The 25,156-nt window shown below is 43.1% G+C and overlaps 1 protein-coding gene across 3 annotated transcripts in view; it reads left to right on the top strand.

Annotated features, from left to right (window-relative positions):
* Positions 1–24,898, top strand: part of Dnah3 (dynein heavy chain 3, axonemal) — a 41,168-nt gene extending 16,270 nt beyond the window's left edge. For 2 of the 3 annotated variants that reach the window (XM_036815684.3, XM_070995675.1), the window contains 26 exons: positions 2,613–2,806; positions 3,557–3,759; positions 5,488–5,675; positions 6,022–6,192; positions 6,759–7,964; positions 8,022–8,165; positions 8,292–8,474; positions 9,067–9,272; positions 9,341–9,655; positions 13,090–13,321; positions 14,571–14,696; positions 15,259–16,646; positions 16,787–16,934; positions 17,206–17,416; positions 17,666–17,800; positions 17,862–18,034; positions 18,651–18,818; positions 19,497–20,056; positions 20,406–20,580; positions 20,655–20,827; positions 21,077–21,559; positions 21,818–21,997; positions 22,050–22,209; positions 22,266–22,675; positions 23,462–23,672; positions 24,180–24,898. In XM_036815684.3, coding sequence (XP_036671579.3) covers positions 2,613–2,806; positions 3,557–3,759; positions 5,488–5,675; positions 6,022–6,192; positions 6,759–7,964; positions 8,022–8,165; positions 8,292–8,474; positions 9,067–9,272; positions 9,341–9,655; positions 13,090–13,321; positions 14,571–14,696; positions 15,259–16,646; positions 16,787–16,934; positions 17,206–17,416; positions 17,666–17,800; positions 17,862–18,034; positions 18,651–18,818; positions 19,497–20,056; positions 20,406–20,580; positions 20,655–20,827; positions 21,077–21,559; positions 21,818–21,997; positions 22,050–22,209; positions 22,266–22,675; positions 23,462–23,672; positions 24,180–24,503 — 8,067 coding nt within the window. In that variant the 3' untranslated portion in view covers positions 24,504–24,898. Of the gene's footprint in view, positions 1–2,612; positions 2,807–3,556; positions 3,760–5,487; positions 5,676–6,021; positions 6,193–6,758; positions 7,965–8,021; positions 8,166–8,291; positions 8,475–9,066; positions 9,273–9,340; positions 9,656–13,089; positions 13,322–14,570; positions 14,697–15,258; positions 16,647–16,786; positions 16,935–17,205; positions 17,417–17,665; positions 17,801–17,861; positions 18,035–18,650; positions 18,819–19,496; positions 20,057–20,405; positions 20,581–20,654; positions 20,828–21,076; positions 21,560–21,817; positions 21,998–22,049; positions 22,210–22,265; positions 22,676–23,461; positions 23,673–23,770; positions 23,810–24,179 lie in introns of all 3 variants that reach the window. The other variant, XM_065864413.2, reaches the window with a different exon arrangement.
* The last annotated feature ends 258 nt before the right edge of the window (positions 24,899–25,156 follow it).

The raw sequence follows: 25,156 nt of genomic DNA, 5'->3' as shown, positions 1-25,156 counted from the left end.
GTTCGTAAGCCCCTAAAACAGAGTGAGGCCATAAACACGGGAGCCATTCGATGATATGATGGGGATAGAGAGGGGGTAGGAGTTCTATCGTAGGGGCTAAAGTGATCACCCAGCGTTCTTGTTCATTTGCATGGGATTTGTATTAATAACGACCCGACCTGGCAACTTTAGTTTAGTTGCGTCGATTGGAGAGCCCATAAATTGCCATCGCGCTCTGCTCAATTTAAATTAATGAATTTATGCGATTGCTATCCACTTGAGTTTGGACATTTGTTTATTCTTTTTATTGCTTAATTTGGGTCTCGGCGTCTGGTTTTCGGAGTAGAGTAGAGTCGGGCTTTAGAAAGTCGTTCTGCGCTTTGTCACCAACTGGATTGGCATTTGTTCTAATAATCTCTAGGAAGTCGTAAATCTCCAGCACACGATGCTCGCCCACCACTCTGTCGATTTGGCGGTGCGGTTTTTGATTTCTAGTTGCCGGGCTGGGAATGTCTGCCTGGGAAACAATGTTGCGACAATAAAATAATTTGCAATTGACAAAGTATGCGAAATATGCCAGAGCAATTGCTGCACCAGCCAGAAAGTAATCGTAAATAAATTAAATGCAAATAAAATGGCCACAACAATGGATGTCGCACCGAACAAAAGACGTATCCAATGGATGCTAAAAAGTTATCGCAGCAGGATGGCTTCATTTCTGGGTTGCCAGTTAAGGTGAAAGGGGTGTTGCTGTTTGTTGTTGGCCATTGCCTTGTACCTGGCAATAAAAATTTAATATTATTTTTGTAATACTAGTAAACTCATAGATTTAATTAACATTTTGGTTTAAGGGATTTTCTTTAAATATGCTAAAATTGAAGACTTATTTCCTTGGTTTTTTACTAAGAAGTACTTTAGGTAATGGAAAGGTGTTTCTTAAATTTTTTTAAAGTACATAGATACTTTCCACGCGGTTTATCTAAATATACCTATCTAGATACCTCCCATCATTGTTGCCATCGGCGCCGAACCACTCTCAATGGAGTTCAAAGTGTGCAACGGCAACGGCCACCTTTTTGCGAGCTCCATTGAGTTGCGTTGCCCTGGCCAAACAAGTTCCTAACACAACAGCTCCACCTCCAGGACCTCCTGCTCCACCTCATCCTGCAGCTCATACTGCACCACCGGTGGCACAGGGCGCTAATTGTACAATGGACAGGCCAAGCGAAACGGCGGAAACAACCGCGTCGGGTGCAGGGACAACAGTGCCTGCAAAAAGCGTGCGAACGCGCAACAGAATGTAAACTCTTTGGCTAGAGTGTAGAGAGCAGGGGTGGCGGTAAAGGGGGGCAAGTCCTTGTTGCAGGACCAACAGAAGCCACTTGCCATACAGGCACCTCTGAGGTGGTCAAGTGGATGCCCCACGACCGGTCAAGAGCAACAGCTGTCCAAAGGTTCCGCCATTGACAGCGTTATTTAGAATAGGAGTTCAATATTAAGTAGTTTAATTGTCCATATCAGCTGGTTTTAGATGGTATTTTGACAGGTTTTTGGGGTAGTCTTCATAAAGCAAACTAGTTTTAATGGCCACAGAGAGTAAAGAAACATCTACCTACAATAAATTCTATAACTCAGTTCTCTAAGCCTTGATTGTTTTTATGGCACATGGTTCCGCTCCATGTTTAATTCCGACTTTAACTTTGAATCCTAAGAAATTTGACTCTATTTGGTACATACATCTTAGCAAATGAAAAAATAAAATTTTAAGGAAATTATTTTTTCCTCATCTTGTTCTTTTCCTCTTTTATTGATATATCTGCCAAAAGAAGGTTATACTTTGTATATAATATTTTTCCCATAATTCTTAATAAAATTCATTCATGGCTTTTTCAATAACTAAAAGCGTAAGGAATACCGAAATAAGAAATCAGTTCGTTAGAGTTCCGTTCCTCATGTTTGCTGCAGCAGTTCTGCACAAAGGATTTTCCTAATTAGGGGAAACTCGAACCTTTTCTTCGGCCAACTATGAAAACTCTGATGCACGGCCAACGGGCAGCTCATAGGGACATATCACTGATAGAATCCGCCCGACCTGCCACGCCCACTCTGGCATCGATTCCGGCATATGGATAGTATGGTACACTATGGATTGGTATGGTATGGCACTTGCTGCTTTGGCGTTCTGTTCGTGCTGGTGGAAAGTGGAAAGGGGACTGGGTATGTGGGATGTGCCGGTCTCCAGCTGGGATAAAACAGCATATTTATTGCAACATGCAAAAGGAAGCATATCAAAGGGTCGTAGTCGTAGTCGTAGTCGCAGTACCACCACCTCCCCTGCCCCCCAGGAATCAGAAAACCTGAAAACAGAAACCGAGCCATGAGAAAGAGAAAATAATGTTTATGCTGCTGTTTGCTTTTTCCACTCTTGCCCATCGAACTCTGCTGGTGTTTGGACATTTCCCTTGCACTCTCGTGTCCAGGAATTTCTGTTTCTATTTGTGTGCTATTTTTTTTTGCAGCCCTATTCGGGATTGTTCCCCCGACTGTGTGTGTGTTTTGACTGCTTCCCCATCTCCATCCACAATCCACCAACCACTCATCCACACTCACCCATTTCTCCGGATTCCTTGCAGGGCTTGGCACAATCGGGCGCCTGGGCCTGCTTCGACGAGTTCAATCGCATCGAGCTGGAGGTGCTCTCCGTGGTGGCGCAACAGATCCTGACCATCCAGCGGGCCATTGGACGCAAGGTTGTGAAATTCTTTTTCGAGGATACAATGCTCAAACTGGATCCGACTTGTTCCATATTCATAACCATGAATCCCGGGTGAGTGGCGGGGTTTTTTGGGATGCTGGGATGCCTGAATGCTGGGATTCTGGGCTGCCGGGTTACTGGGAACAGCAGCTGCGGTTTCACGCATCGCATTTTTTCCGCACTTCCTGCTCTCCGCATTTTTTTTTTCTTTTCTGTGGGCCTGGGCATTTGAAAATACATTTAGTTACTTTGTAAGCCTACCATACGGCAGATAGGGCTGATATGGGCGACACACCCACCCGGAGGTGGACGCACTGCGTTCCGATATTGGTAGTTATTGCGTTATTGGAGATTTTCCCATCGGGATATTTATTGCTTTGGCATGCATGTGGAACAGCTGCGACAAACATGCATATTAGCCCGGCTCTGGGAATCCTCCAGCTCCTGCTCCTGGTTCTGGTTGTGAACCTCTCCGGCCGTAACTGATTGCGCCATTCAGCGAAGGTCTTAATTTCGATTGGACGTCGCTTTTGCTTTGCCTTTGCCATTCCTGCCGGCTAGAAGCATGCTTTTTTTAGCCCTACTCTGCTTTGCCTGCCTGCCAATTTGTCACGCAACCAGACGTTCTTAAGAGCAGTCACTCATATTGGTTATTGGCCATCGGGCCTGGGAATGGGAATGCAAAATGGCAAAATGGTAGAACTGTGAGGAGAGCCTGTGTTTAGTATTTATGCCATTAGCACTTGCACTTTGATGAATTTGATTGCCCAACGGGCTCTAATCCCGGTGTCCTCCCCTCCGTGTCCTTTTTTTGCCCCACAGCTACGCCGGCCGAACGGAGCTGCCGGACAATCTGAAGGTCCTGTTCCGCACGGTGGCCATGATGGTGCCGGACTACGCCATGATTGGCGAGATCACCCTGTACTCAAACGGATTCGACATGGCCAGGAATCTCTCCCAGAAGATTGTACAGGCCTACAAGCTGTGCTCCGAGCAGCTGTCCTCGCAGTCCCACTACGATTACGGTGAGTTGATAGACTTTATTATTGCGTATGGGGTGTATAGTCAAGTTTATTTAAATTTAAATATTTAAAAGTGCAAAAAATTTGAAAAGAGCCGGTATAAATAATAATTCAATTGATATTATAGTTTTTATGCAGTATATTTTATAGAGTAGAATATTTCTGTACTCTTTGTCCGTGAAGATAAATTTGTATAGAAAAATGATGTAGTTACAACAAAATATACGTTGGATGCAAGGAAGTCACTTAAATTTCTATACTGTGTTTGATTCATATTTTAATCATTTGCATTTGAAAAAAAGTTAAGTTAAAAAAAGATAAGTTATGTTAATAAGATTCTCCTAAATAAAAAATAAGAAACGAGTTGAAGTTAATTAAGAACAAGATTTTAATTGATCTTAATTGAAAGGGAAAGGGAACAGTACTTCTCACTGACAGCCCATCAATGGCCACTTTATTTCCACCGCTTCCGGAAAACCCGGTGCAGTGAAGCATAAAAAAGTACGCAGCATAAAGCTGGTATTAGACATGACCTGGTCAGGGGCCAAGGGTGACCTGCTCCTGCTCCACCTGGCTAATAAGGCGCAAAAGTAGTCAACAACACGTGTTTTTTTCTCCAGCTGTGCAGCAGAACTTTGGGGGAGTTCGGTATGGTTTTCAAAAGGGGTTTGAAGGGGGCTTTCCGGCTCGGGAGCTGGGGATACAACTTTCCGGATGTCTCATGTCCTGCGTGCGTGTCTTCTTCTCTCGCTTCTCTCGCATCCTTCTGCTTGTTTCAAGGCAAAGATATTGCTCCTTTTACGACGTAACATGTCATATGACATTACAACATGTCTGTGTTTGCCACTCCGTCCGGGTTCTGGTTCTGGTTCGGGCTTTCCAGCTTCCAGACCCTCAAGACCCCCAGTCTTTCAGTCTTTCAATGTTCGGGGTTCCATGGGTGGTGTGCGTGTGCATCTTTGTCCGGCCGCTGGCTGCAATTGCAGGAAGGCAGCTGTGTGCAAGTTTATGTGCAAAGTACATTTGATCAGTATCTTATTTTGAGTTTAAATTGAAAAACTTTCTTGCAAGTTTCGCTGCGCTTTTGTGTTGCGTGTGTGAGAGACAAATGGCACATAGACACACACATTGTATTTGCCGCTCTGCCAAGTAATAATAAAAACTATTTGTACATTTAGTTGCCCACCCACTAGCACCCAGCAACTCCTGTCCAGCTGTTTTTGCAACGTTGCGAAAGTTTAGCATTTCCCTGGCTCCATAATGAAGACAGGAATGGGTATCGAATGGAGCACAACTCCAGGTATTACGACACCCCGTCTCGTCGACGCCATGGGCCATGGGCCATCGCCAAATACCTGAACCGGCTGACTCCACGTTGAGTTATGCGCTCGCATAACTGTCAAGCTAATGCCCCAAAACCTCCAACTTCCCACGCTCCCGAACTTCTGTAGATCCCTTAGCCGACAGAGGAACCTTTAAATACCTTGATAAAATAAAAATGAAGTGATCTTTTGTTATGATAATATAGTTTTTTCATGGAAAGTTGATTGTCTAATGATCTTAAATGATGTTCAACATGAAACAGTTTTATGTTATATTTATCTTTGGAAACCAAGTGAATATTAAATATTTCCTTTGTGTTAATGTTTTTTTAAATATAAGTTTTGTATTTTTAGTGCTATTTATTGTACGTTATATTTACTGAAGTAACACTGTACTTTTATTTGGCAGGAATGCGCGCCGTAAAGTCCGTTCTGCTGGCCTCCGCATCGCTTCGACGGCTTTATACTGACCTGCCGGAGCCGGAGATTGTGCTGCGTGCCATTGTGGATGTCAATTTGCCAAAATTCCTGGAGCAGGACATCTCCCTCTTCATCGGCATCTACATGGATCTCTTCCCCGGCGTCGAGTTGCCCATGGTAAGCAATATTATCCGTCATCGGTTTAAATCAATTAACATTCTTCAGGTGTAATGACCTGCAAGCGCCGCCAATTAAGTCGATAATGGTTTAATGATAAATAAATAAAACTGGTATATATGTGCAATGGGGAGGAGATATTTAAATGAAATATCTACAACCCAAATAGTTAGTTATCTATTAAAAACTATAATAAAACATATATTTTATTTCCTACCTCCTTTTGTAGAGGATTTTTGCTTTGATCCATTGTCCCAAATTACAGCCATTTAAAGCGTGCATATGCAACATTTATTAACTGCCTGCATACCATCTCCACTTTTCATATTTTATTTACGCCGGATAGCCGCAACGTGGCGACATACTCAAGTGGCTGCACATCAACCTGGCGGATCGAAATCTGCAGGCGACGCCATGGTATTTGGAGAAAATTCTACAGATATACGAGATGCTGCTCGTGCGGCACGGCCTGATGATAGTGGGTGGCTCGATGGGCGGCAAGACCACTGCCTACCAGGTGAGAGTCTGAAATTCAGAAAAAAGAAAAAAGAACTGCCTCCACAACGCTTATTACTTTTGCCGGCCAGCCAATTAAATGGGCTGGAATTAATGAGTTAACAAACGACTTAATCTGCACAAGGAAAAATTAATAACAGATTATTAACTTTTTATGCATATCCAAAAAATGAAAAACAGGACTGCAAATAATTGTCAGTTTTTTTTATTACGTAAAATCGAACACTTATGTTCAACATTAAGGAAAAGGGACAAAAACCAGTTATCCTTTTAGAATAAACTAACAATTTCCACCAGGATGTTTACAATTTCTAATTTTTGAAATATTTTCTAAAAATATTCATTGTGTTTAGTATTATGTTACCAATAATCATTATTTCCGATATTAGTTATTATTTTTAGGGATATTCTAGCAGTTAAAATATAAATATTATGTAGGTAACTCATGCTGATTACTAAAAACAGTACAATAAACTTAATGTTAAATGTAGAACCTTAAAAGATAATAATAAGATAATTCTTTCATTCATTCTTTTCTTTCCGTGTGTTTATTATTTTTTATCCCAGGTTTTGGCCCAGACGTTGCGCAATGTGGCCAACGATGAGGAGGCGACGTTGAAAGAGTTCCCGGTCACGTTCCGCATCATCAATCCAAAGGCTATCACTATGGGTCAGCTTTACGGGCGCTTCGATCCGGTTTCTCATGAGTGGTATGATGGAGTGCTGGCCAAGACCTTTCGGGAGCAGGTTCAAGGACCCAAAGGCGAGAGGGCCTGGGTGATGTTCGATGGGCCCGTGGATGCGGTGTGGATCGAGAATCTGAACACCGTGCTGGACGACAACAAGAAGCTCTGCCTGATGTCCGGCGAGATAATGCAGATGACCAAGCTGATGAACATGATGTTCGAGCCGGCGGACTTGGAGCAGGCATCTCCAGCCACGGTGTCGCGTTGCGGGATGATCTATATGGAGCCATCTCAGCTGGGATGGCGGGCTCTCCACAAGAGCTTTACCAATGTTCTGATCAACAAGGTGGGTCTCAGTGAGATCTATATGACCCTGTTCGAGGACATGACCGAGTGGCTGGTGCCGGCGGCCCTGGACTTCCTGCCCCAGTGCAAGCAAATGCTGGAGCTGTCGCCCATCTATCAGTATCAAACCTTTTCCAGATTCTTTTTGCACTTCCTCGAGAAGCACAAGATGTTCAACCAGGCCTGGTTCCAGCAGATGTTCCTCTTCTGCTTCGCCTGGGCCTACTGCTCGGCGCTCACGGGTCAGGGTCAGAAGACCTTTGACACCCTGCTGCGCAAGGTGATCTACGGTTCCAATGAGAGCTACCCCAAGCCCAAGTACTTTTCGCTAAATCGCGGTCAGATGTTCCCGGAGAAGTTGGTCTTCCTGGACTACAGATTTGATGAGGCTGAGAACTGGTGGACTTGGCAGAAGAGCGACGATAGCTCAGGAACCACAGCCAACTTCCCGGAGAATGCCCAGATTAGCGAGCTTATAGTTCCCACCAAGGAAACGGGCTATATATCCTACTGGCAGGACTTCTGCATCTCCAAATCATACGCCATGTTGGTGGTGGGTCCCACGGGAACGGGAAAGAGTGCCATTATCACCAGCAATCTGCTGGCCATGCCCAAGTTCGCCAACCTGGTCAATGTCATCAACTTTTCAGCTCGAACCTCGGCTCAAATGGTTCAGGATACCATCATGAGCAAGTTGGATAGGCGGCGAAAGGGGGTCTTTGGACCCTCACTGGGTAAAAAGGTTCGTAAAATAAAGCTGAACATTAAATATAAAATTTACTAACATCCATAATGATAGTGCACTGTCTTCTGCGATGATGTGGCCATGCCCTCAAAGGATACCTATGGCTCTCAGGCTCCTCTGGAGCTCCTTCGCACTTGGCTTGATCATGGTTATTGGTCGGACCTTGTCGATACCACCAAAATCGAACTGGTGGACATGGTAGGTGAAGTTTGCCAGTTGACAACTTATTCCGTCCATAAACTGGCCATAAGTTATCTGTAAAGTTTTCATCTTTGCCCTCTTGTCTTCCCACTCCGTCTATGTGAACCCGGAATCGTTGGACAGACTCTCATCTGCGCCATGGGCACTTTGGGTGGCAGTAACTTCATTTTCCCGCGTCTCTATCGCCACATGTTCGTGGTGGCCGTCGATTCCTTTGAGGACTCCACCATCGTTCGAATATTCACAACGATTGGTGATTGGCATTTTTCCAAGGGTTATCCGGAAAAGGTGGCTCTGCTGTCCCGCGTACGTATCTTTTTCGAGTAGCCCATAACAACAGTGTGCAGAGAGGGAAACAGTTTTGATTTTTCAAATGAAATATATTCATTACCAGAAAAGATATATGAAAAATAATTGAATGATCGTTAAAACTTGTACAAGTTAAATTCCTTTAATTTTTTTTGTCATTTAACTATCTATATAATATTGTGTAGTTAATATAAAATAATGGTATAAAGATTAGAAACAAATGAAATATAATATGCAATTCAAAAAGACAATAAGTTGTTCGTGGCAAAAAGATTCTTTTATTTATAAATTAAATAACTACAATATTTTTCGATAAAAACCATATTCCTGGCCAATTTGTGTTGGTGTAAAAACCGCACGCAGAACGCGACCGGAGGATGATTGTCTGGTCAGCGGAGTCAATGGTCCATCCGTGTGTCGTCTGCCGTGCTTGGCTCGCATCCAAGCGTTGGGTACATAATAAAATTAAAATGGCGTATTTTATAGCTTCATTTCCCCGAAAACTTCGACTGTCTCGCTCTCCTTTAACTGTTTGTGTTTTGGGGTTTTTATTGTACCTTTATGTGAAAAATTGGCTATACCCTCGCAGGGCTTATCGGAGGCCATGGTCAGTGTGTACCGCGAGGCGATTCGCAGCTTCCTGCCCACACCGGCCAAGTCGCACTACTCCTTCTCCCTGCGGGACATCACCCGCGTCTTCCAGGGCATCGTGATGGTCCCACCCAAGCGGATGCCCGACCCCGAGAAGCTGGGTCGCCTGTGGGCCCACGAAACCTATCGCGTGTTTTACGACCGGTGGGTTAACGTCCTTACCAGACATTTCCAGCTGATAATACTGTAATATTAATAACTCCTGTTTCCAGTTTGGTGGACCAGAAGGATCGAGATCGTCTGCTTCTGATGGCCGTGGATGCCTGCAAGTCGAATCTGAGATTCCCCCTGGAGCAGGCCTTTGGCGAACGCATCGAACCGGGCGAAAAACTGACCGACAACGATCTCCGCAACCTCTTCTATGGGAACTACATGGAACCGGATGCCGAGCCCAAGTATTACGATGAGGGCGAAACCTACGAGAAGTTGGAGAAACTGATGAAGTACTACCTCAGGGAGTACAACTCATTCTCCAGCTCACCCATGGATCTGGTCATGTTCCGATTTGCCATCGAACATGTGAGCAGGTAAGCGGAGAAATAACATTTTGGATTAGGTTAGAATTAAAAACATGATTTTTTATAAGAAAGAAAAATTATCACACTACATTACAATTATTACATTTGTTTAAAATAGATCAAAGAGTTATCCCACTTCAAAATTCTGACCCTCTTTAAAAAGAAATATTTGAATGTAGAATGTTAGAGAATTTAACCACAAACTCATAGAGGCATCCTTCTTCGTAATCGGGTTCCGATAGTTCAAGTTATGGAATTTAGAAGTCCTGTTTTGGGTTCCCATTCTGAAAGCCCTTGGAACTGCATATAAATCGAAAATGAAAAGAGTCTAAAATTTTGACCCTCTTTTAAAAGGAATATTTGAAAGTAAATCGTTAGAGAATTCAACCACAAGTTCAAGAGCTATCAAACTTCAAAATCGGATTCCAATAGCTCAAGTTATGGCTTCTAGAAGTTCGGTTTTTTGGTCCCCCTTCTGAAAGCCGTTGGAAATACGGAAAAATCGAACATGAAAATGGGCTAAAATTTAGACCCTCTTTCAGAGGGAATATTTAAATGTGGAATGTTAGAGAATTCAGCCACAAACTCATAGAGGTATCAAACTTCAAAATCGGAATAAAATTACTGAAGTTATGGAATCTAGAAGTGTTGTTTTTGGCCCCCCTTCTGGAAGCCGTTGGAAATACGGAAAAATCGAACATGAAAATGGGCTAAATTTTTGACCCCCTTTTAAAAGGAATATTTGAATGTAGAACGTTAGAGAATTTAACCACAAATTCATAGAGGTATCAATCTTCAAAATCGGAATAAAATTACTGAAGTTATGGAATCTAGAAGTGCAGTTTTGGGGTCCCATTCTGAAAGCCATTGGAATTACGGAAAAATCGAACATGAAAATGGTCTAAAATTTAGACCCTCTTTCAAAGAGAATATTTAAATGTGGAATGTTAGAGAATTCAACCACAAACACATAGAGGTATCAAACTTCAAAATCATAATTAAAGTTATGGAATATAGAAGTTCAGTTTTGGGGTCCCATTCTGAAAGCCATTGGGAATTACGGAAAAATCTAACATGAAAATAGGGTAAAATTTAGACCCTCTTCCAAAAGGAATATTTAAATGTGGAATGTTAGAGAATTCCATTACAAACTCATAGAGGTATCAAAGTTCAAAATCGGAATCAAATTACAAAAGTTATGGAATCTTGAAGTGCAGTTTTGGGGTCCCATTCTGAAAGCCATTGGAATTACGGAAAAATCGAACATGAAAATGGGCTTAAATTTAGACCCTCTTTCAGAGGGAATATTTAAATGTGGAATGTTAGAGAATTCAGCCACAAACTCATAGAGGTATCAAACTTCAAAATCGGAATAAAATTACTGAAGTTATGGAATCTGGAAGTGTTGTTTTGGGGTCCCATTCTGAAAGCCATTGGAATTACGGAAGAATCGAACATGAAAATGGGCTAAAATTTAGACCCTCTTTCAGAGGGAATATTTAAATGTGGAATGTTAGAGAATTTAGCCACAAACTCATAGAGGTATCAAACTTCAAAATCGGAATAAAATTACTGAAGTTATGGAATCTAGAAGTGCAGTTTTGGGGTCCCATTCTGAAAGCCATTGGAATTACGGAAAAATCGAACATGAAAGTGGGCTAAAATTTAGACCCTCTTACAAAAGGAATATTTAAATGTGGAATGTTAGAGAATTCAACCACAAATTCATAGAGGTATCAAACTTCAAAATCGGATTCCAATAACTCAAGTTATGGATTCTAGAAGTGCGGTTTTTGGTCGCCCTTCTGAAAGCCGTTGGAAATACGGAAAAATCGTACATGAAAATGTGCTTAATTTTTGACCCTCCTTTAAAAAAGAATATTTGAATGTAGAACGGTAGAGAATTTAACCACAAATTCATAGAGGTATCAAACATCAAAATCGGAATAAAATTACTGAAGTTATGGAATCTAGAAGTGCAGTTTTGGGGTCCCATTCTGAAAGCCATTGGAATTACGGAAAAATCGAACATGAAAATGGTCTAAAATTTAGACCCTCTTTCAAAGAGAATATTTAAATGTGGAATGTTAGAGAATTCAACCACAAACACATAGAGGTATCAAACTTCAAAATCATAATTAAAGTTATGGAATATAGAAGTTCAGTTTTGGGGTCCCATTCTGAAAGCCATTGGGAATTACGGAAAAATCTAACATGAAAATAGGGTAAAATTTAGACCCTCTTCCAAAAGGAATATTTAAATGTGGAATGTTAGAGAATTCCATTACAAACTCATAGAGGTATCAAAGTTCAAAATCGGAATCAAATTACAAAAGTTATGGAATCTTGAAGTGCAGTTTTGGGGTCCCATTCTGAAAGCCATTGGAATTACGGAAAAATCGAACATGAAAATGGGCTTAAATTTAGACCCTCTTTCAGAGGGAATATTTAAATGTGGAATGTTAGAGAATTCAGCCACAAACTCATAGAGGTATCAAACTTCAAAATCGGAATAAAATTACTGAAGTTATGGAATCTGGAAGTGTTGTTTTGGGGTCCCATTCTGAAAGCCATTGGAATTACGGAAGAATCGAACATGAAAATGGGCTAAAATTTAGACCCTCTTTCAGAGGGAATATTTAAATGTGGAATGTTAGAGAATTTAGCCACAAACTCATAGAGGTATCAAACTTCAAAATCGGAATAAAATTACTGAAGTTATGGAATCTAGAAGTGCAGTTTTGGGGTCCCATTCTGAAAGCCATTGGAATTACGGAAAAATCGAACATGAAAGTGGGCTAAAATTTAGACCCTCTTACAAAAGGAATATTTAAATGTGGAATGTTAGAGAATTCAACCACAAATTCATAGAGGTATCAAACTTCAAAATCGGATTCCAATAACTCAAGTTATGGATTCTAGAAGTGCGGTTTTTGGTCGCCCTTCTGAAAGCCGTTGGAAATACGGAAAAATCGTACATGAAAATGTGCTTAATTTTTGACCCTCCTTTAAAAAAGAATATTTGAATGTAGAACGGTAGAGAATTTAACCACAAATTCATAGAGGTATCAAACATCAAAATCGGGTTACAATAGCTCAAGTTATGGAATCTAGAAGTGCAGTTTTTGGCCCCCCTTTTGAAAGCCGTTGGAAATACGGAAAAATCGAACATGAAAATGGGCTAAAAGTGTAACCCACTTTTAAAAGGAATATTTGAATGTGGAACGTTAGAGAATTCAGCCACAAGTTCATAGAGGTATCAAACTTCAAAATCGGGTTCTAATAACTCAAGTTATGAAATCAGAAAGTAGCTGATTCTTAAAATTCCAAAATATATATATTATATAAGCCGATTAAGATTTCAGGAATCTTATTATATAAAAATATTAATACTTGTATAAGGAACCAAGACTTTGTAATGAGTTGATTTTTCCTCTTTCCAGAGTTTCCCGGGTGCTGCAGATGCCGCGTGGCAACATCCTGATGGTGGGCATGGGCGGATCGGGACGCCGGAGCTCCGCCCGCCTAGCCGCCTATATAGCCGACTGCCGGCTGATGACGGTGCAGGTGTCCAAGAGCTACACCATCACGGACTGGCGGGACGACCTGAAGAAGATTCTGATGGCGGCCAGCTTCAACCTCAACCACACCGTGTTCCTCTTCTCCGACGCACAGGTGAGTTAGCTGGAAACCGAATGTCGTAAAAAGAAAGATATGCTAATCCATCAGAATGGCGTTTTAATAAGGTGGTAAATCAGCTCGACATCAAAACTGAGCTGGGAACAATAAACCCATAAAGACCCCACCCCGACTCTCACTTCTCTGTAATCTGAGTATGTAAATTGATAAATTAAATTGAAATTAATTTGAATACTCTTGGATATAAAGTCGAGTTTAGGGATCCGTTGTCTGGCCAAAATTGTGTCGCACGAGCGACGGGACAATTAAATTTGACTCCAATCAGTTTTCGATACGGAAGCTCGGCAGCACTCATTGTTTTGCCAGAATTTGCATTTATAATTAGGTTAATTGTTGAACTAACTTGATTATTGCTCAGTAATTTGCATAGGCAGCGGCTCAAATTATGGCAAATCAAGAGCACATGAGTGGGCTTCAGAAAATTGCCAACGAAACAAAGGCGGCGTGTGGTGTCGCACCTCTCAGTCCACAATAAATGTTGGTCAATAAATTAGCATGGCCAAATGCCAATCGATGCGACATGTATGCCGAACAATATGCAGGTGTTTACACATTGTTGCCAAACATAATAATAATGCTCCGAGTTCGGCTAATGCGCCCTTTGTCCACCGTATCCATTTGACCATGAAGCGTGACCAAAAGTAGAAATCCATAAGAAGCCATTTGACCGGATTAAAACTGCTTTAATTCTGTTTGCCGAAGCTCGGCAATGATTCGAAAACCCAATCGGATTGGAGTCCACACATCCCCCCTTTCCTTCGATGAAAACTTTTCGATGCATTAGAATGTTTTCGGAATCCTTGGGCCGTCCAATCAATGATTTATCTGCCCCCTTGGTCGGCTGTCTGTGCCAACAAAGCCCCATGCAGATATTAATTAACAATTACACCGAAATGACCAACGGGGAGCTGGCTCCTCCGGTTTAGAGCTACCTGCATGGCCAGTATCCTGAGTCCTGGGCCCTCAATCCTGGGACAAGGCCACTTAGGCGAATGCAAAATGCATGTCCCAGGATCTCGGGGCGGAGGAGCCCTTCTCCGGCTACATAAAAATGCATTTGGCCAGCAGCATAGCTCAACTTCAGCTCTACATACTCCTTCCTACTCCCTTTCAAACTACCATGCCAACTTCCACTTCACCTGCAACTCGAACTGCACTCCGATTTGCATTGCACAGCTCTGAATTCTCCGTTTCTGTTTCTGTTTCTCCCTGTGGTCGATTGAAGGCAACGGATGAGGGATACGTGGAGGATATCAATGGCATACTTAATACCGGTGATTTGCCCAATCTCTATCAGCTGGAGGACAAGGCAACCATCATGGAGAATATGGCAAATGTAGCCAAACAATTGGTGAGTGCGAACAGAAAGAGTGAGTGTTGTCAAGTCAAGGGGAAAAAGTAGCCAAATGGAGTGTTAAAAAGTGGTTAATGGCGTCATATTTCTATGACATAAAATCATAACAATCATCATAATATTATTTTAAATATTGTATAGCCTTAAAGTGTTTGTAAAGTATTGTTAGAAATATGTTTGCAATATTTTATTAAATGTATAATTACATTAGAAGTTTGGAAAACATTTCTAAAATGAAAAGAAACAATGTTATCAATAATAGTTTTTAAATGTTGTTAAAAGTATTTTTAGAACATATGAAACAACGGGTAATGACTAAAGCAGTGTAAAAGTCCTATCTAAATTTGTTCAAAAATCTTTAAAAATTATTCATTCCTAATACAGTTTGTTTTAAATTATTGAAAAGTAATATTTGGTTATTAAATGTCCAGTTCTGTCAGCACTGAGCATAAGTTGAAGGCAAAAACATTTTTGGCAAAAATCAGAATGCAACTCCCTTGGCCAAATCCCTTCCACAACCCAATATGAGTGTTAACTAACCCCAGATGTATTACCGCAGGGCAAAATTCTGGACACGCTGCCCAGCGAGGTGTACGCCTACTACATCGATCGCATCCGGGAGCAGCTCCACATCGCCCTGGCCTTCTCGCCCATTGGCGACTCCTTTAAGGAGCGCATCCGCGTGTATCCCTCGCTGATCAACTGCTGCACCATCGACTGGTACATGCCCTGGCCGGAGGAGGCGTTGTCCCGCGTGGGCGTCTACTTCGTCACCTCGATGCACCTGAATCGTCCGCATGGCGAGGAGCAGCAGGAGCAGGTCCAGGTCAAGGACCCCGCCGATCCCGACCAGGAGGAGGTGGTGCGTCGCGAAACGGTTGACGGGGATCGGGAGCTGACCCAACTGGAGGCAGACCTTGTCGACTGTGTCATGTACTTCCATCAGTCAGTGGTGGATGCCAGTGAAAAGTGTTACTTGGAGTTGAATCGCCGGAATTATGTGACACCCTCTGCCTATTTGGAGTTGCTAAAGGCATTCCGAACTTTCTACACCAGAAAGCTGGACGAGATTACCCGTCTGAGGGATCGATATACCACGGGTCTGGAGAAACTCGACTTTGCCGCCGGTCAGGTGGGTGAAATGCAAACGAATCTGTATGATCTGCAGCCCAAGCTGAAGGTCCTTTCCGAGGAAACGGATCGCATCATGGTCAACATAGAGCGGGAGACGGCGGAGGCGGAGAAAAAGAAGGAAGTGGTGGGAGCGGATGAGGCGGCGGCCAATGAAGCTGCCGCTGCAGCTCAGGCAATCAAAGATGATTGTGAAACCGATCTAGCCGAGGCCATTCCCGCCATGGAGGCAGCTTTGGAGGCCCTGAATACCCTAAAACCAGCTGATATATTCATTGTGAAGTCCATGAAGAACCCTCCATATGGTGTTAAGTTGACCATGGAGGCGGTTTGCGTAATCAGAGGCATCAAACCCGATCGAAAGCCGGATCCCAGTGGTCACATGGTGGAGGACTACTGGGGACCCTCCATGCGCATGCTTAGCGACATGAAGTTCTTGGACTCCCTAAAAACCTTCGACAAGGACAATATACCACCAGCAATTATAAAGAGGATTCGGGAGAAGTACATTGCGGATCGGGACTTTGTGCCTGAGAAGATCAAGGCGGCTTCGATGGCTTGCGAGGGCATTTGCCGCTGGGTGAGGGCCATGGATGTCTACGACAAGGTGGCCAGGATTGTGATGCCCAAGAAGGCGGCTCTGGCCGAGGCCGAAGGAGAGCTTTCCCAGCAAATGGAGAAGCTGAATGCCAAGAGGGCGGAGCTCCAGGTTATCCTAGACAAGCTGCAGAAGCTCAACGACTTCTTTGCGGAAAAGTCAAGGGAAAAGAAGCGACTGGAGGATGAAATCGACAACTGCGAGAAGAAGTTGAACAGGTAAAGGCCTCCTTGGAGGAAGTAGATTTTTATTTATTTTTAATAAGTATTAGGTCATGTTAAATACCCACCTTTAAGAGCTATTCTATACTTCTTAAATGTAACACTTAAACTTTCAATAATAAATTTTCCATTCGCAGAGCTGAAAAGCTGCTGGGTGGTCTTGGAGGTGAGAAAACGCGCTGGTCAGAAGCAGCCAAGAATCTTCACGAATCCATTAGCAACATTGTGGGCGATGTCCTGCTCGCCGGTGGTTGCACCGCTTACCTGGGTTATTTTACCACGGAGGTGAGTTAACCAGCATTTTTTGGTTTGTCCATACACATGTCCTTGTCCAGCGATGACAGCTAATGGTCCTCGTTTCTCGCGAAGCTCCAACATAAAGGTTTTTAATATGCATGAGCACGTGACATTGATTTTTCTTTCCATGGTTTTATCCCTATTCCTTTTTGCCATGGTCTTTTTCAATTTTCCCGCTTTTAGACAGCTGACAGGACATTTTCCTGGCTCTTTAGGTATTTTACCATATTTAGCTGAAATCTCTGCACTTTGTTTCTAGTACCGTGTTAATATTCTGGACGACTGGAATGCCCTGTGCCTGCGCAAACACATTCCCAGCAGCGAAACCTTCTCCCTGGCCACCACTTTGGGTCATCCGATGACTATTCGAGCCTGGTCCTTGGCTGGTCTGCCGGCAGATAACTTTTCGGTGGAGAATGGCATTATAGTGACCAATTCCAGTCGTTACTCGCTGCTCATCGATCCACAGGGTAAGTTATTGTAGAATTATGAAACCCTACCATATCATATACCATATCATATATCATAACATATCATAACATATCATAACATATCATAACATATCGTAACATATCATAACATATCATATAATATCATGATCGTAATCCCTTGCAGTGCAAGCCATTATTGTAGAATTATGAAACCCTACCATATCATATATCTTATCATATATCATATCATATCATATCATATAATATCATGATCGTAATCCCTTGCAGTGCAAGCCAACAAATGGATCAAGAACATGGAGAAGAACAACGGCCTGAAGGTGATCAAGCAGAGTGATGCCAACTATATGCAGGTTTTGGAGTTGGCCATAACCTTTGGTCAACCGGTGCTCATAGAGAACGTGGGTGAGTTCCGGTGGGAACTACTTCAATACATGAACCTCATTCATTTTGCCCCACTCCCAAGGTGAAAAGCTCGACTCGAATCTGACGCCCATTCTGGAGAAGAACATCATCAAGCACAAGGGCGGTGTGTTTATCAAGAGCGGCGACCAAATGATAGAATACAATCCCAACTTTCGTCTTTACATAACGACCTGTCTCCGCAATCCGCGTTATCCGCCGGAAGTGATGGTTATGGTAAGTTGTCCAAAAAAAGAATGTATAATAGAGGGAGAGCTCCAGTCTGGAGTCTTCAGTCTGCGGCAATGATGACGTTAGTTGTGTAATAAAACGACCAACTTAAATTGATATTTGGAGGATGCGATGCAGCGCAGCAGGCGCTGGGAATATGCAAATTTTCGTTGGCATTGACGATGATGTGGATGTGGCTGTGGATGGGGCTGTGGAATGGTGATGTACGTGCGAGGTGGCTGCATAACTAGCAGCCAAAGCCCCCACATCGAGGACATCTATCCCAATGCTCGCCTGCTCATCCTGCTCCTCCTCGACGTGTTTATAAAATTTTTCCAGCTTTTCGCTCCTGCTGCCGTTTGCCATCGCTTTTTATGCTGCAACTGTTGTCAGCAGTTTTCCCTTTAACCATCTCTATTTTAGCCAGCCCCCTTTCAAACACCACCAAACCTCCCAACTACCAACTCCCACACAATTTTTCTCTTTTTGTGGCACATTGTGTGTTTATTTTGAGTTTTCCTTCCATTTACGTGCCACTCTCGGTGGTGGAACCACTATGCCACCCATACCACCACCACCACTGATCCTGTCCTGCCTTCTCCATTTTGTCTCCTCTGTTTAGGTAACAGTATTAAATTTCATGATAACGGAGCAGGGATTACGCGAACAATTGCTGGCGATTGTGGTGGCTCACGAGCGTCCCGATTTGCAAGAGAAGAAGGAACAATTGATTATTGAGTCCGCAAGGAATCGTGATGCATTGTACACCATCGAATCGAAGATATTAGAGGTAAGGCTCTTTGGCTGCTCCTGGTCGTCCTGGTATTCCTGCTAGTCCTGCTGATTCTGCTCCTTCTGCTGCTGTTGGCATAATAAATGTTTTTATTCCCTCGCATGCTCTTTGAGCACTCCGGCAGTTGCCATTCCAATCCGTTGGCCATGCTCCGCAGATTCAATTAGAGCCCGGCCAGCAATTTATGCTTTTGTGCCTGGCCAATGACAATTCAATTTACTGGAAGCAGGACGCTTAAATCGCAACTATGGCGCAGTTTTCTGCGGAAAGCATAGATCATAACTTAATAAATTTTCTAAGCAATTTTTATAAAAAAAAAGGAAAAATTTATAAAAAAAAGGAAATATGTATTCATATATATACACTCATACATTTAAATATATACTTTTAATAGTAATCAAAAAGAGCGCAGAAAAGCCAAGATACACAGTTCTGAATTTGAGATTTCGTCCGACTTGTTTAAGAAAAAACGTTCTTGAATTCAAGACATAAATACTCTCTAGATTATTTTCGCTATGAAGCGATGATGAAATAGAGATGAAAGATGTCTTGGTTTTGTTTTTCGATTTTGATAATGATAATAACATATTATGCCAATTAGCTTTGTCACTTCTTCTTGTTTTCCCATTCCTATCAATTTTTCATTTAAGTCATATGTATAACACCATTCCCCAGGTTCTGTCCACCTCGGAAGGTAACGTCCTAGAGGATGAAAACGCCATCAACATCCTTTCGTCCAGTAAAATTCTATCGGAGGACATTCAGGAGAAGCAGGTGATTGCGGTGGCCACTGAAATCGAGATAGATGCCGCCCGGCAGCAATATATTCCAGTGTCCAAGCACTCGGCCATCCTGTTTTTCTGCATCAGCGAACTGGCGAATGTGGATCCCATGTACCAGTACTCCTTGTCCTGGTTCCTCAATCTCTTTGTCAACACTATCTTGAAGGCCCCGAAATCGGATCAACTAAGCGAACGTTTGAAGAACCTCAATGACTACTTCACCAAGTCCATCTATACGAATGTGTGTCGCTCACTGTTTGAGAAGGACAAGCTGGTCATCTCCCTGGTCATGTGCCTGGGCATCCTGGTTTCACAGGGTCGAGTGGAGAAGGCCGCCCTACTCTTCTTCCTCACAGGAGGCATTGGATACAAGAAAATTCCAGCGAATCCTTTGGCTTCCTGGCTGCCCGATAAATCCTGGACGGTTATATGCAGGGCTGCAGACCTGGAAGGGTAAGATGGGAACATTAATGCACTAAAATGCTGGGGTTATTATTTGTATTTAAGCAATACTTATAAACGCGTAATAATCTCTGTTAAAGAGCCAAAATACTAAACTAAAATAAAACATATGATTTTGACTTTTAGAGGAATTATATACATTTTAAGCTAAAATTAAAGTAGAAGTACCCAAAACTTTAAAGATTTTTAGAACAAATTTTATACAAATCATTATTTTTTTAAAACTTTGTCAACTTAGGGGTCAATTTGTACATAAAAAACAATATATGGGATATTAGTTATGTTTTCTCGGTGTAGATTGATAAATCCTTTTTAATTTTCTCCCCTTTTATCCGAATAGCCTCAAGAATCTGCCCCAGATGATGGAGGTCCATGCGGATGCCTGGCACGACTTCTACGATGCGAGCAATCCCGACCAGCTGCAGCTGCCGGCTCCTCACAACACGGTGAACGACATGTACTTCCTGATCGTCATCAAGGCTCTCCGTCCGGACAAGTTGGTGCCCGCCGTGCGGGTGAGTTAAAGCCCATTTCCCCCCCTGAAGCCCCATGGGCGGAGTTCACATTTAATATCGCCCGGTTTTGTCAGGCTTTCATTACGCGCAACCTGGACCGCTCGTTTGTGGAGCCGCCACCCTTCGATTTGGCGGCCTCGTTCGCGGATAGCTCGCCGAAAATTCCGCTGGTGTTCCTGCTCTCGGCCGGATCGGATCCCATGGCCAGTCTCTTCATGTTCGCCAAACAACGCAACATGTACGACAAGTAAGTTAATTAACGAGAGTGGCTCATATTTCCCGTGTCCGTGTCCATGGGTGATGCTGCCGGTGGTGCTGGTGGTGGTGCTGGTAATGGAGATGGTGAAGGTGGCTTGTTTTCGATTAAGCGCGACATGTGCGCCTTGTCGATATGTGTCCTCCACCCCCTTACTACCCCCCCAGCAAGTATCCCCACCCTCAGCAGTATTCCCCGTCCTTAAAGATATTTATGCTAAGCACATCTCGTCCCGAACAGATTGAAAACCATCTCGCTGGGTCAGGGCCAGGGTCCGCGGGCGGAGAAGATGATTGTGGAGGCGGCGCGACATGGCCAGTGGGTGGTGCTGCAGAACTGTCACGTGGCCATCAGCTGGATGGGCGACCTGGAGCGGATTTGCAACGACACCACCTTGACGGATGGGGCCAACCACGACTACCGGCTGTGGTGCACCTCGTATCCCAGTGCCGTCTTCCCCGTCTCCGTGCTCCAGAACTCCGTGAAGATGACGAACGAACCGCCCAAGGGGCTGAGGGCCAACATGCACCGCTCCTTCACCTCGGATCCCCTGATGCGGGACAAGTTCTTCACCAACGCGTTCCTCTTCTCGGACAGCGCCAACAAGTGCTGGCTGAGGGGCGTCTTCGCCCTGGTCTTCTTCCACGCCGTCGTCCAGGAGAGGAGGGAATTCGGACCCCTGGGATGGAACATCCCCTACGAGTTCAACGAATCGGATTTGAAGTAAGCTTATATAACGACGAAAACCTGTTCAGATTATGATTTTAAATCAAACTATTTTTAATTGATCTTAAAGCAGAGTTTACTTTTTATTGCTCGCTTTTACGGTTCATTTTTATCACTTAATGAAAACATCAATCGGTTAAATGTAAGCTGAATGCTAATAGAATTTTAAATAACACAGACTTGCCATATGAAACTGGTTCTTGAGACACTGTTATTTAATTAGAGTTTTTTATAACATTATATTCTTCTTTGCAGAATTTCCCTGTTGCAGCTGAAGATGTTCATCACACAAAGCCAAAGTATTCCCTTCCGAGGACATGTTTATTTGACAGGAGAATGCAACTATGGAGGTCGAGTCACTGACGACAAGGATCGCCGTTTGATACTATCCCTACTAAATATGATATACAATCCCAATACCATAGAAGAGGATAAGTGAGTCTAGTTCTAAACTTACTAAACACTGCTAACCTGCTTATTTCCCAAGCTATGCCCTGTCTCAATCTGGAAACTATCTGGTTCCCTTGAGTCCCACTCGTTTGAACTCCATTGAGTATGTGTCCAGTTTCCCCTTGAGTCCCCATCCTGAGGTCTATGGTCTACATGAAAATGCGGACATCAATCGCAATGTCAAGGAAACCAATGCTGTGGGTCCTTAGAAAAGTAAATTTAATAATTTACTGATTGGATAATCATTTTTCAGCTCATTAGTGGCGTTCTGCTGACCCAGACGGATCTGATGGCCTCGGTGAAGGCCAGTTCCACGGGCGGAGCCAAGGAGGATCCGGCCATAGCCATCTGCAAGCAGGTGCTGAGTCAGCTACCCGATGAATTCGACATCGACGAGGTCTCCAAGTCGTATCCCGTGATCTATACCAACTCGATGAACACCGTGCTCCGCCAGGAGCTGATTCGGTTCAACCGCCTGCTCTCGTACATCCGGAAGAGCCTGGTCAACGTGGGCAAGGCGGTGGTGGGCCAGATTGCCATGATACCCGAACTGGAGCGGACACACGCCTCGATGGTCATTGGCAAGCTGCCGGCGGACTGGCTAAAGAAAAGCTATCCGTCGCTTAAGCCATTGGGCAGCTACGTGAGCGACCTTTTGGCCCGGTGAGTCCGTCAGTTCCCAGGTTCCCCAGTTTCTCGGCCCTTTGATGCAGTCATGTTGGCTGCACTGAAAAAACTCCAAGTCTACTTTTATTTGGAATTTACTAATATTTCTGAGAACTTTTGCCGATCCTTTTTTATAGCTTTTTCCTTCTTGTTATTTTACTTTAGTTCCTTGTACTTACATTTCATAAACCCAAGAAATATTTTATATTTTTTACAGGCTAGTTAAAAGTTGTTCAAGGGCACTACCAATATCCTATATATTTGAACAGTATATATACGTTGTAGAGTATTGTTTTCTTTTCCTTTTGTAACATTTAAAACCCATATCATTTCCAAATACTTTTTAACATTTTCCACATACAAGTTGTAATTTTTTTCAAGTGCCCTAGTAGTATTCCTAGACATTCGGACAACCATCAATGGCATTGTGTATCGAGCTGAGTTGCCAGTAAGGCCGCGTGCGCCCTGCTCCGAGTTCCTTTCGCTCCTTTCGTTTCTTTGCCTCAATTGTGCAAATATAATAAATGTATACGGCACACACATCCGATGCTCTTCCTCCTGTGGTTGCCACTGCCACTGCCAGTGCCATTCATGGCAAAAATCTTATTTGCTTTTGACATCAAAGGACGATGCTGTTTGTGTGCTCCTGCTCCTGCCCTTGCTGCCAAATGCTTTGTGTGCACTCGCATTCGCATTCCCATTCCCTTGCCCTTTCCCATTGTTGTCGCATGTTTAATATTTATTAATAAATTGAAAAATAAGATAACTCGTCGCCATTCGCAGGCTGGCCTTCTTCCAGGATTGGATAGACAACGGCGAGCCGATGGTTTATTGGATATCTGGCTTCTACTTCACCCAGTCCTTCATCACCGGTGTCCTGCAGAATTACTCGCGAAAGAATCGCTTCCAGATCGATATGATCTTGATTGAGTTCGCAGTGACCAAGTTTGAGGCTCAGGTCCCTGGAACTCCCGAGGTGGGAGCCTATATCCGGGTGAGTTTATTAGCCAATTTATTATGCAATCCCAAAAGCACAAATATAACTCTGCTGAAACGAGTTTATAATTAAAAACATTCCCACACACGCAACAGGAACAAAAAGAGGTCAACGATGAGACCAAGTTTATCCAAGTAAGACTATTTTTAAATCACGGATTTCCTGCACTGCCTGCTAATTGGAGATTAGCTATTAATAATGTATTCTTGCTAAAATATAATCAATTGTTTTGCTCTTGATTTTTTTTTAGGTTTTTAAAAGTGATTATAATAAATTCGTTAGTGAATTTAATATTGAACTATAATTTAGTTGACTCCCTTAACATATTTTATAAGTTGACATCATTATTTTAACAATTTCAGTGAAAAAATATTTTATCTTAAAATGTTTTCTGATATACTTTTCTTACATTAATCAAAACAGCCTTTTCTTGAGGTTAAAATATTTATTTACTTTCGAAATATTTTATAATATTTCTCTAACTAATACCATGTTTTTATCTAGGGCATTTTCATTGAGGGTGCTCGGTGGAATCGCAAAACCAAGGAGGTGGACGAGTCCTTTTCGAAGATCCTGTTCGACACGCTGCCGGTTATTTACCTGCGTCCCGTGCTGAAAGCCCTGGAGGATCTGCCCCGATCCACCGGCGGCGGTGAGCCGGAGACCATCTACGATTGTCCTGTTTACAAGACCAGCGAGCGGAGGGGCGTCCTGTCCACCACCGGCCATTCGACCAATTTCGTGATGTACCTGCAACTGAGGTGCTCCCGGAAGCCCATGCATTGGATTAACCGGGGCACGGCCTGCCTGTGCCAACTGGACGACTGATTGGGATTGGGATTGGAACTGGGAGTGGCCATGGACCAGGTGGTCCAGGTCCAGGTCCAGATCCTGAAACTGTGCCTATTTACGTTGTTTTTTTCTCGTCGGCACAAAGGGCCATCTATATGCAGATATACATTTTGATTTTGTTCCGTTTGATTCCGTATCCCAGGAAGCCCCAAAAGCGAACTGTCGTGTTTGTTTCGTTGGCCCCCGTTTGCCGCATTCACCGGGGGCAATGTGGCAAGGTGGCGGGGGCACGATGATGATGATGCTGATTGCCAGATATAAATTAAATATGCACAGTACTATACAGCCTGGCTGGATATATATATTTTTTATGTGCGCCATTTACAAATGAATAAACGAAAGAATAAAGCCCCCAATGCTGTGTGAATATATTTGAAATTGAGCCCCAGTTTTTTCCCCGAGTGGAGCTGACCAGGAAATAAAGTTAATGAAAGAAAGATTTCGGTGTTTCGTGCGCAGTTTAAATCTGAATTACAAGAACGTTTCGATACGCTCAGTTACACACAACCTACTCAACAGGATGTAATACACGAATGGGTTATTGAACACTACAAAGAAATATAAAAAGCACATTCCATTCTATTCTTATAACTTATAGCCCATCTACATATCAAACGCTTTTAAACAGA

Source organism: Drosophila suzukii, chromosome 3 (genome assembly GCF_043229965.1).
Source record: "Drosophila suzukii chromosome 3, CBGP_Dsuzu_IsoJpt1.0, whole genome shotgun sequence".
Lineage (NCBI taxonomy): Eukaryota > Metazoa > Arthropoda > Insecta > Diptera > Drosophilidae > Drosophila > Drosophila suzukii.
The sequence above is the reverse complement of the archived record's forward strand: the minus strand, read 5'-3'. Positions and strand labels throughout refer to the sequence as shown.